Raw genomic sequence first — 12,047 nt, forward strand, 5'->3', positions numbered from 1 at the left:
GAAAAAAAAAAAAAAAAGCGCAGTGGAAAATAAATATCCAGAAAAGGAAATGCATCAATTTATTCTGAAAGATGGAGGGAGCAGCAGGAAAGGGATCAAGAGCTGGAATGACTTCATGTGATGCAAGGTACAAGGTGATTCTCCAGTCTTTTTATGAATTGTCACATGCAGCTCACCGTGATATAGTGTGAATGTTATCACCCAGGGACAAGGTTCCCCTGTGTCCTCAGGAATTTCCACCCTGTTAGGCCTAGTCACAAAACACCATTTTCCTTGCAAAATTCTTGCAAGAGTTGTTCTTTAATGTCTCGTGTTCGTATATTTAAATAGAGAACAGGGGGAGGGAAACCCAGTTGGGAGCACCATATGGAGACAACACAAGTTATTCCTGTTCTACCATTTGCTCAGCATAGATTTCCTCTGTCAAACAATACTTCAGATTCAGGACCTCATTCTGCATTCACGCTCCCTATTGCTTCTCACTTCCTTGGGAGCACTGGGAGGGACTTATGGTATTGCTACAAGCAGCTCTTTACAGGAAAAGAAATTAATTGGGCAATATGCTTCAAATAATGGAAAAATGAATTATTTCAACATTTTAGCAGTTTCCCTGGAGGGGGAATAGAGGGAGGAAAATGCACTTAACACTCTAAAATATTAAAATAACAAGAACCACAACAACCTCACCCCTCTGGACTTCAACCAAACTGAATGGTTTAGGTAAATTCCCAGCAGATCTCCAAGTGGTACACCATCAAAGAACATTTCTGTGCATGGCAAGGGAAATTCTCTATATTAATGATATAATGAACTGCATCAGCTGATCTGGAGTTCTTCAGTAAGGCCTGGTTTCTGGCAGAGTAGCTGAATATTTTTCAAAATATGAACTCCCCCTTTAATATCAAATTTGATCCTGTTTTCATGGATGGTATTCACGGAAAATTGCTTTCTTGAAGCTGTATTTCATATATATATATTTAATGAGAGATGTTACTCCCTTGTACTCCTGGAATAGGCTTAAGATATTCACAGCAGTAACTAAAAGGCAATGAGATGAAGGGAATTGTACTTGATTTTTGAGATTTACTGGTTGCATGCACAGAACAAAGCAAAGCAACACTCTTTCTACAAGTTTAAATACAGCATACAAATACCCTCCTCGATTTTGTTCATGCTCTCGCTGAAAATTTTAATGGCAAATTTGCAGGAGCAAAATCAGACTATACTGAAAAAAATACAGGCGATTCTACAGCATCCTTTGTGTTTTGATAGAGTGGTGAAGGTATACCTGTAGTTCTAGCTAACTAAAAATAAAGATGCGATTACAAAATACCTATCTGTGTAGGCAGATCCTGAACCCTCACTCAAGTTTGTGTGCCCATATGGAGCCATTTGGGAAGCAGGATTATACAACTGACCCTGTCAATAGGTGAGTTGTTGTCTGACTTGAATGGACAACATGAAGTCCTGGGGCTCTTCTCCCCTTACTTCTGCAAGCCATTGCTTGAACTATGCAGAAAAAAAAAAATAGACAGTCTCAGGAGGTGTATTTCAGTGTAAAGAGTTTGTTCCAGGGCTGAGCTTCCCCAGCGGAAACGCCTCACCTTTTAAATGAAAAATCAGGTCTCTGCGTTTCTGCTGCTTGTTGCTATTGCAGCAGTGCTGCTCACGGAACGGGTCTCAAGCAACCGGGCCCCAGAGTTAGAAAAGGACCTTGACTCTATGCCTAGTTATTGGAGGAAAACACACGGAGGTAAGCCAGCCAGTCCTGAAACAGAGCTGGGGAGGTTGCTCAGAAATAGAGAGCGTCCGAGATGGGAAGGGTCTGGCCTTTGAGGACGGAGCTGCTCACAGCAGCTGGATGGCTGCCCGCTCTGGAACTGGAGCATGGGACAGTTTATGAACTTAAAGCACATTTTCCAACCTTATGGGATTTTCCTTATGATCTGTTCTCAGCAAAGCAGCATTATTATTGTAAATAGATGCTCTTTTTGTCCCGTCTCCCAGGGGATAAAAATTCATGTTATGTTTGAAAATGTATGTTTTTCCCACTCGTTGCTGAAGCAGTTCCTTTCCACAAGGTCTGCAGAAAGCCGAGCATTAGCAGATACTGTTAATATCATTACTTCAAAGTTCTAGCTGAATGTCTTTGCCAGAGAGTCTTTAATAAAAGACGTGGCCTCCGTCCCCTCAGAATTGCAGGGGTTGGAAATGAGTTTCAGTGAGTCATCTCAGGCGTCCTCCTGCATTGTGGCAGGACCTTTCTGTCCAGCCCCTCAGCTCTTAACTCTTTCAGATGCCTAACTGCTGGCTCCTGTGCTCATTGCTGGGACTGCTGTTTCCACGATACACTTGTGTACTGCCCTGAACCAGGAGCGAGGATCCACCACTGCGGTGCTGTTCCCACTCCTGCTCCCAAGCCATCACCCTCGTGCCTGTGCCACTATGTTTGGGAATATTTTTACAGCTGCCTCCCTCCTTCCTTTGGGAGATTTTTTAGCTCTTTTTCCCCCAGTGCTTCTCCTGTTGGTGAATGAGTTTTCCAGGCTTCTCTTCCCTTGAGGCTGGCTGGCATGTTGTGTATTTATGGAGTCATTGCTGTGCCAGCTCCTGAGGCAGAAAGGCAACCCTGGGGCAACTTGATTTTTGGTGTGCTGGGCCTACCCTAAGTTTGGGGAACTGTGCCAGCTGTCACACGGTCCTCATGCCTTCTCCTTTCCTGGGATCAACACTTTGTGGCTGCAGGGACTAGCTGAGGGCACCACTCCACAGCAAGAGCCACAGGTTGCAGATGGCACTGTCCCCCCCAGGACCCTTCCAAACCATCTTGCCTACTCATATGATTTTCTTTGCTCCTAGTGATGTCTCTTTAAGAAAAGTTTATTGGTTTTGGTCATAAATCTGTGAGTATGTATGCTGCAGAGCAAGTATTCAGGAAAAGCCATCACTGCATAATGAGATCTGCATCCATCTCAGCCAAAGGTGATAGCAACCACACAGTTGGACTGTGCCATCAGGTCCCCCTTCATGCTACGCTCACCTGGCTGTGTCTCTGGGACTGCTGAGACATGATGGATGGTGCTTGGGATTGCAGTGAGGTATAATGACTCATTCTCAGTTTTGGGAGAGCTTTCCTGTCCACCTGGGCACATGGGAAAGTCATTGGCTGATTAACAGCACTTGAGCATTTTAGCACATGGACAAGTTTCACGTGAGGTGTAATCCCTGCATTCAGCCAAGGCTGCTGATATCATGGCTTGTCTTGGGTGAAAGATTTCTGAATTTGACTAATGTTTGCCAATAAATAGTGTAAACTCACCTTTTTTTTTTTTTTTTAGTTTTTATTTATTAGAAAATATTTCAAAACTCATTTTTCCAAGCTTATGTGGGGAAAAAAAAGGAGAGGTAAATACCCCATCACAAATCCAGTGTAGCTTTCACCCTGATCTCTGTGGTTCTTGGACAAAACCTGAGATGACAATTTACAAAGCTTCCATTCCTCTGTATCTTATTCCTTGACTGGAAAAGATTCATAGCTTGAGATACAAGAACGTTATATCTGACAGGAGACTGGTGAGTGAGTGAGTGAGTGATCACTCTTAGAAGAAGACTAGAAATATAGTAACTCCGATTTTTTTCATTGCAAAGATAAATAATAATTTGACAGGAGATGTCATTATTGTTTAATGACTTTGTCTGAACAGAACAATTGAAGGAAATATGTTTGCTCTTCCTCATCCCTTGCCACTTCCATGATGTCATTAGGTTTGGCCCTAACAATTGGAAAGTTAGAACATAGGAAAGGCACTACCTGTAGGGTAAAATGTACACAATGATGCACGGTAGCAATGATTTGTATCATTAGGACAGAGATCTGTATCATGGTTTATCAAGAGAACAGATAATGAAAAGGAAGCTTTGGTAAAGGCATTGCATGGACTTAATAAGAAGCTAAGCCATTGTAACTGCGACTAATTTAGTAAAAACACTGCCACATCCTGCAGAAATGAAGAGGTTTATACTTGTCTAGGAACTTTGTATAGGTGTCCTTGCTAAGTTTTTTGTTTGTTTGCATGTTTTTTCCTTCAGGTGGAGCATCTGCTGTTGAAAAGCATCTTTCTGGCTGTCAGCGTGAGCCAAGTATGGTACCACCTGCACGTGGTTTTGATCCCTGTGGAGGATGGCTGGCCACATGTACTGAGTAAACTATTACTTTTAAGACAGTGGGTGTGATTTTTAGTTTAGTTTAGTGGATGTGATTTTTTTAGTTTAGCTGTACAGTTCTCCTTCAAGAGCCAGGGGCCACGGTTTCAGACTTGGCTTTCTCATCTTATGTCACCCCCTGCAATGTTTCACCCTTAAGAAGGGGAGGAAAAGACTAAGACTGTTTTGCAGTGGTGGAGAAAAGGGCCACTTTTTCATCACTTTAACCTCTGTTGATTTTAATCACTGTTAACCCTTTTTCTGCTCCAGACAAACCCCTCCATGTCTCCTCTCAGCAGTCCACTGCTGCATTCACAAAATTTCAAAATCTGTTTGCCCATCTGTATATCAGAAGAATCAAAGTCCCTGATTAGCACTGAGCACCTTTAAGATAATTTGCCTTTCATCAGACCACATTTGGGTCTTACCCTGACCTCTAACAGAGGCTGGTGTCAGCTCACATTTAGTACCTCTTACAGAAGTCTTATTTTTTAAGCAGCTAATGATAGCACTCTATCTCCCTGTTACCAGGTCCAAACTCCCTTTTTGGAAAGCTTGTTAGAATTTCCCCTCTGTAGGTTTCACATGGTGATAAATTCCTTGGGTTAATCACATGCCATAAAAATAAGTATTTCTTTTTATGCCATTTGACTCTCTCATCTTTCCAATGCATTTCCAGCCATGGATGCCCCTAGAAAAGCTATAATTCTACATCTGAACCATCAAGACACTCAAATGGTCTAACTTACTCCCCTACGGAACTCTTTTGTGTCTCTCTGTAGCATAAAGCTTCTGTCGGTGTAAAATCAAGGCATTAATAGCAATAGCACAAAGAGAAGCTGTATGGCAGAGCCAGAAGCAAACGTAGGAAGCAGCCCAGGTGCTGCACACTCCTACCCAGGCACAGCTGCATTTCAGTAGTGCTGGGGGACAACAGGAGCATCGCCACTCTGTCACTGCTGCAGAAACGATCTGCCCTGAGTAAATAGTACAACAGAGCGTGCACACACCTCTGTCTGCATGGGCTTCAAGTGGCCTGTGCACCCTCAGGACAATACAGGGATGTGTGGGGAAGAGAGATATGAGCGATAGTCATCTCAGCTCTTCGCATGCTGTAAAACACCTTCAGGAGGAAGAAATCTTAAGACGCTTGAGTGTGTCCGCGGGGCCTGTTTCATTTGAATGTGCAATAACCATGGTCATTCAGGTAAAAAACACCTCTTTGGTACATAAAGACTGTCTAGGCTTCCTGGATGTAAAAAAAAAAACACAAGACAATCATTGGATCTCCTCTAGGTTACGTGACACAAGATATAGAATTAAACCTTTAATGGGGAGTCTAGGAATTAGTGGTTCTCTAAAATTTATCTTCCAAAAAAGGCAGCCAGGAAAACTGGTGGCTTTCTGTTGTGTCAAATCTTGAATATGTTATTGAGACCTTTGTTTTACTGTGGATGATACAGGGAAGATTGGCAGACAAGTCCTTTTAGCTACTGAGAGGCAAAATGAACGTATCTGTTCTGTGGCTGTTAGTCTGAAAAGCCAGATCTTAAAAGAGAGTCAGTGCTTTCCTGTCTCCGATAATGTTCAAGTCTGTTTGATCAAAACTGGATGAACATTAAAAGGAAAAAAACACTGCAAACATCCATGCAAATAAACATCACAGCTCGCTCTCAGAGCTATTTATAGCTGTTTCAGTTTAATGACCCCAAACATCACATGAAACATCTAATGTGCTACCAAGACTGTTTATAGGAGACAACTGTCTCAAGAACGTGGTAGTGTGAAGACTCCCATGGCAGCACCCGTGCAGAAACTGCAAATCTCCTTGGGTAGCCTCATCCTGTCTAATATTCCTGTTTAGTAAAGTTTCGACAGGGGAAAAAGTAATGGGATGGGGTTTAGGTCATTGCTCACACACCTTGACAGACAGAGACAGGTCGAAACCAGTGTGCCCATGTAGAGCATCAGCAGTCAATAATAACTCGTACGTCCAAAGCATGGACAGATGTGCTGTTGTGCCTACAGCTGGAGAAGTTTGGGGTGTTCCAGCACCCATCTGGTTTCTGCTCTGTCTCAGCTGCTGGTTCCTCCCCCATGGGGAGAGGATGCGAGGCGAGGCTGCTCACGGTGCCAGGGTGGTCCCAGTCTCCCTTGGGTGCTCCAGCCTGCCCCAGGACCCAGGGTGCCCACTGCAAGCTGCTCTCTTTCACGGGAGGACAGGAGGAGCAGTGATTTATGTCAGTGCTGTGGCATGAGGGCAGCATGTAATGGATTTATGGATTTGCATATGCACATGGTGACTCTTCTGGGCAAGAGCAATAGTACTGCTCCTATGCTAGTAAAAATGCTGGAGCAAAACTCTTTCCCTTGCTGTGTGCCTTTTCTAGTCAGCAAGGGTGGGTTCTCTGTTCTGCAACACCAGTTAGCACTTCAGCCCCCTTCAGTGTTCGGTCAGCCCTGCTAGCTTGAAGGGTGCACACTAAAGAACAAAGAGCCTGTCCCCTAACAGTAATTAATAGTTGTTTTCTTCTATATTGCTTTTAATTTACGGAGCTTCAGTCATGGCTGAGCTATTCTGTATGCTATTCATTAGCTGATCACATGCCACTGCTAATTTTTTTCAAATGGGTTCACTATTTATAAATGTTCGTCGGTTTGTGCCGACACATGAGGGAAGGAGGGACATATTTATGCCATCTACTTCAAGTCTCCAGTGCAGATGTTTGCAGCTCTCCTTCAGAGGGGCTGACCTCTCTCTCATTAACCAGAGTTACACTTTTGCTTCCTAAAGCTATTTGTCTGGCATTCACCTATGTGCAGTCCCTAAACTAGATGGTTTGAGACGTCTTGACTTCTTCTCCTTAGACTAACCACCTAATGAATCCTCTGGTTGCAGAGGGGGCTGAGTTAGGCACATGGGTTGGTACAGCCCCCCCAGTCAACTGAGGGTTTGCATACAGAAAAACAAAAGCACTTTTGAGTATAAATATTGGGGTGGATGCATTTCATGCTAAAAATTGCTGGCTTTTTTAAGTTCCTGAGTATCAAACAAGATGCTCAGTAGCTGCCTAAGTAAAAAAGATGACGTCTCCCTTCTGCCTTCCACAGAATGACCCTGTTCATTTTGGCACTATCAAACCAGCTCGGCTAGTCATTAATTGATCTTTATGGTACAACCTCAGCCCTAATTAAACATTTATAATTTCATATAGTTAGACACAATACAAGTCACCCTGGCTGAGAGACCTTTGCTCATGGAAAAATGGCGTTTGATGTTGGAAAGACAGAATGGAAGCAGCATGTTAAAGCATCTACTCACTATCCAAACAGTCCCTATTGTTACAGCTACGGCCAGTAATATCCTGTTTGTCACTGGGACTGCACTTTGGTTCGCCTGCCCTAGAAACAGCCATTTACCTTGTGGCTAAACCCTTTCGGTGTGGGACTTGGATTTTCACCAAAGGTAAGGAAACCTAACTCAGGGTTCTGGCCTCCAGCAAAACCTCTTCAAAATGCCTTGAGAAATAAACAGAATCATAAACTTCCCTGCATCCAACAAAAGAGCCCAGTTTCGTATCCAAATAACAAGTTTGCCTTCCCCATCTGTCTGGCATTACCTCTGACCCTGCTCTATATCCATCACATCCCAGCCCTGGCAACGGGCCCTGAACAAATTCATTTTTTGTGGACTGTGGGTGAAATCTGTGGCAGAATATTAGTGGTGTGGAGCTAATAACTGGTTTGGACTTTTGTACAGTGCAGCTGCGTACATGGTGAAACGCCAACAGCCTTTCGTCCCAGGCAGTGCTGTACCCAAGCCGTGTGAGCTGTCTGCAGGAAGCCTGTTCCTTCCCTGGGTGAAATCCACGCATTGCCTTTGATTTTCGTAGAGGCAGGGCGAGTCCAAATTTTTATAAAGTGGTTTCAAGCCCTCTCATGTGCAAGGCTAAGTACCGTACAGATATAATCCCAGTTGGAGGTCAGCCCTTTGAAACACTGGTTGCTTCCTCAGGTTCACCTTGTTGGTGTGCTTATCTGCTTTGTGCTGTTGAAAAGCTGCCCCAGGTCTGTGAGCTGACAAGATGCAACGGAGCAGGGCAAGTAGATGCAGCTGGTGCTGTGGGGCGGTGAACGGTTAACGCCTTGGCCATGACAGCGGTACATCTGGAGCTCTTCCCAATTCTGGGCTGGATAGCATCACTGTCTCCCCCGAGTTGCTGGAGTTGCAGCGGTGAGAAACTGCTCTGAGATCACAATTGGAATCCTCGGTTTTTAATGCCCCCCCTCCCTTCCCCCCCCAGCTACTTTTTCCATTAGAAAGAGGGAAATTTGTAAATGCCCTGGGACTCACAACCAGGCTGTGACCCGGTGAGGCAAGACGAAGCTATTGCTAACACACCACTGCTGCTAATAATGCCTGGGTGAAAAACCTTCAATGGAAAGTGCAGCTTTGCAAAAAATAAAAAAAAATCTGCTGCAGTTAATTGCTTATGAGCATTTTCAACACAGACCAGCTGAAATTGGTTTCAGCTTGTTTGGGTAGGTCAAAATGGTTGGTTTTGACAGGGGCAAGGGCAGGGGCAGACAAAGCCATGTGGCAAGATAAATTTCAATGTGATTTTCCAGAGCTTTGACCACTCTCCAGGATCTGTCCACGTGCAAAACCTTTCTGTGTTCCATGGTGGTACTGCCATGCCCATGTTACAACCATGCCACCTCTCCTTGTGGCCATGGGCTGCCATGTGGGGAGGGATAAAAGGGTCCATTGGCACAGAGTATCCTAAAAGCTCTGAGCTTAGAGGTAAGTCTGAGCCCAAGTGAGCTCTTTCCTCTCAGTATACACAGTATATTAAAGTATTTTAATGGGTTATGTTATAATTTATACCACATAATGTCTTTAAGTTATACGAGTGAGGGTTGTTTTTTTTTCTGGCACTCTGCTCCAGAAGTCATTTCTATTGCTCAGTTTTGTGTGCTGCTTTGTAGTGACATAGGTTTAATAAATGATGGGATTTGTCAAAAAATAAATAAATTCCATTTTTGACCAGTGTTAGTTTTGGCCACTGGCGCTGGACAAGGTTTGTCTCACAATAGCATGTTAATACACAGAGCTATTTTTTCCCCTTATCTTTCTGAACTTTGTCATCAAAAACATTCTTAGTTTACATTTATGTGCTATAATAGTTTAGAAGGCAAACAAGAATAGCCGGAGATACTTTACAAGTCTAAATCTTCAAAGCCTGAAAATGTAGATTGGTTTAAAAGTGCATGCCTACTGCTTTTACCTGGCACCCTAAGGAAATGAGGATTATAGAGTGACACTCTTCATTTTCCTGTCCTTCTCTCAGCCCTCCTCTCCCTCAGTGATTTTGGAGCCCACTGGCAATTTCCACCACTTTTGACAGAGAGGAGGTGAATTAAGGGACGTCCCTGCAAGTGACCTGGTAGGGAAGAGCCTGGTGCCCCACCAAATGCCAGCCTGAATGGCTGGCATCAGCACCTGGGTGTGCGTAGCCCCCACGCACACACTTGTGCCCCCATGCTCACACCCAGGCCACTCAACCCACAGATCAATGTGTACGTGGTCTGGTGCCAGCTAGCATATGGGTTTCTCCATATGCAGAGGCATTTGCAGGGCTTGGCAGAGAGCAGAGGATGGTGGGTGCTGGAGCCAGTGTATTGCTGGAGAGCAGGGCTGTAAGGGACAAGCAGACCTCAGCTTATCACAGGAAAGTAAGTGGGTGCTATCACAATGTAAGACAGAAATCCATGAAGCCTTGCATAGGATTTGTGCCTTGCAGAAATACTTATTTACACCATAAAATATTCTTTCATATATCTTGTTTGGGTAAGGATTTTTTTTCTAAAATGGTTGTTCAGTCTATCTGGTGGTAATAATAGAGAAAGGAGAGCATTGCTTGCATTAGAAGTGATGCTGCCCACTCTTGTGGAGGAAAAGGTCTTCGCATTTCCATGGATCAGATTCTGCAATTACACAGCTTTCTTGTTTGGCCAGTTCATCTGCTAATCCTGACACGAAGCCAGAATGAAAACAGAGATTTTCCCATTACAGAACACCAAATCTATGATAAGCCACGCCATGAAAATTCAGTTTTTAAGGAGGTGGAGAGAGAATGAGGAAAACTCCAACTGCTGCTGCAAGATAAGCAGCAGTTCTGCAGAGCTTCTAAAGTCTGTTTTCAGGGGGGATCTTAAAAACAACAACAACCATAAGGCAAAGGAGCAGTGAGATAAGAAAAACAACAGAACCCGGGATAGGAAAATTTAAGCAGGAGTTTGAGCAACAGTTTTAGCCTGTCACACCATCTGTGTGGTAACTCTGGACACAGCTGGGTAAAGTAATTGCTACAGATAGAGGCCTGTGAATATTGTGCTTAATCTGTGGGGCTGTTCTGCACAGTGATGCAGTCAATACCATCTATGATCTCTGTTATGTTCATATTTTTTTTCTTACACTAAAAATTCCTTCAGTATGAAGTACTCAAACCAATCACCGCTTCTGCTTTCTCCACTGTCAAGTTATAATATTAAATTCTATTTATAGATGGAGTAAAAAAAAATATCTGAGAGTTTTATTCTGACAGCACTCAGAGATATGCTGATTTTCTCAAAGATTACTCCTTAAATAGGACATAAATATTGTAATTGATGTAATTTATCTCCAACAATGTATTTTTTATGTATACGTATATATATGTATACATATAATTTTCACCATAACTGCAGTCTGCAAAGTTCAGAGCTTCAGAATTGAAAAAAAAAACAAAAACAAAAACAAACAAACAAACAAAAAAAACAACGAAGCAGCTAAATATAACTTGACAGAGGCTGAATTACATTTGCTGTCCCCAAAGCCCAGTGCATTAAACTGTGTCCCTAATGCTGCTTACTTGCCGAAAACAAACTAAAAATCGGAAGCAAACAAATAAGTTTTCTGCATAAATCCCACGTTGCCCCAATTGTATGAGCTGCCATCTAAGCTCTCTGGCCACCGTCCAGGCCTGGATCACATTCCTGGATGAGAAGTAACCCGTGCATCGCCTCCGAACCATCCTTGATCTTCCCTTACCTCCCACCTGGCCCTCCTGCAGCTCCCCATTAAAATTCCTTTTAAAGCCCTTCCTTACCTGCGTAGTGGTCAAACACGGTGGGCACGTACTCCTCTGGGAAGGCGTCGTTGGCATAGCTCATCAGCAAACAGGTTTTCCCAACCGCGCCATCCCCAACCACCACGCATTTTAACATCTTCTTGGGGTTATTGCTGCTCCCATCAGTGCAGTTGTCATCTTCTTCCTTGCAGTTCATTCTTGCTGCTGCTGCCGCTGCTCTTGCTGCTCCCAGGACTTCCAAGTGCACATGAAGGAAAAATGAAGTGCGATTGTATTGACTTTTCCTGAGTTTGGAGTAGTGGTGGTGGTGGGGGGGGGAGGAATCTCAAACTCAGGAAATCATACTAATGTTTCCAGGCTGTCACAGCCGCTTCTAACAATTACCAGAGCAGTCAAGAGAATCATCGAGGTGAATAAATTAAATATAAGGAGAGGAATATTGCGAAAATCTGTCCTTTCTTGTTCATCCCAGTCAGGAAATCCTCATCCTGCCCCAGAGTTCTCGGTATTTATTGCGACTTAAAAAATATCAGCAGCCTGCGGCTTTGAGTCGCGTCTCCCTTCCTCCAGCCTGGCCGCAGGAATCAGGGATTCCTGTTAAATCCACTCCATTTTCCATTTCATTTCTAACATGGAGGAGAGTCTGGAGGGTTTTAATGGAGTTTTTCCTTTCTTTCTCCAGCTTGCTGTGTGTCAGGAAATCATGGGTTT

General features: G+C 43.7%; 1 protein-coding gene and 1 long non-coding RNA gene across 2 annotated transcripts in view; one reads left to right on the forward strand and one right to left on the reverse strand.

Annotated features, from left to right (window-relative positions):
* Positions 1 to 12,032, reverse strand: part of RHOJ (ras homolog family member J) — a 47,846-nt gene extending 35,814 nt beyond the window's left edge. The window contains exon 1 of the mRNA XM_035326856.1: positions 11,355 to 12,032. Within this exon, the coding sequence (XP_035182747.1) occupies positions 11,355 to 11,532 (178 nt within the window). The 5' untranslated portion in view covers positions 11,533 to 12,032. The remainder of the gene's footprint in view (positions 1 to 11,354) is intronic.
* The window catches only part of LOC118167471, a 55,735-nt gene continuing 43,694 nt past the window's right edge, over positions 7 to 12,047 (forward strand). The window contains exons 1-2 of the long non-coding RNA XR_004751150.1: positions 7 to 134; positions 1,658 to 1,753. This is a non-coding gene — a long non-coding RNA (uncharacterized LOC118167471). The remainder of the gene's footprint in view (positions 135 to 1,657; positions 1,754 to 12,047) is intronic.

The sequence above is a fragment of the Oxyura jamaicensis genome, chromosome 5 (assembly GCF_011077185.1).
Source record: "Oxyura jamaicensis isolate SHBP4307 breed ruddy duck chromosome 5, BPBGC_Ojam_1.0, whole genome shotgun sequence".
Taxonomy (NCBI): domain Eukaryota; kingdom Metazoa; phylum Chordata; class Aves; order Anseriformes; family Anatidae; genus Oxyura; species Oxyura jamaicensis.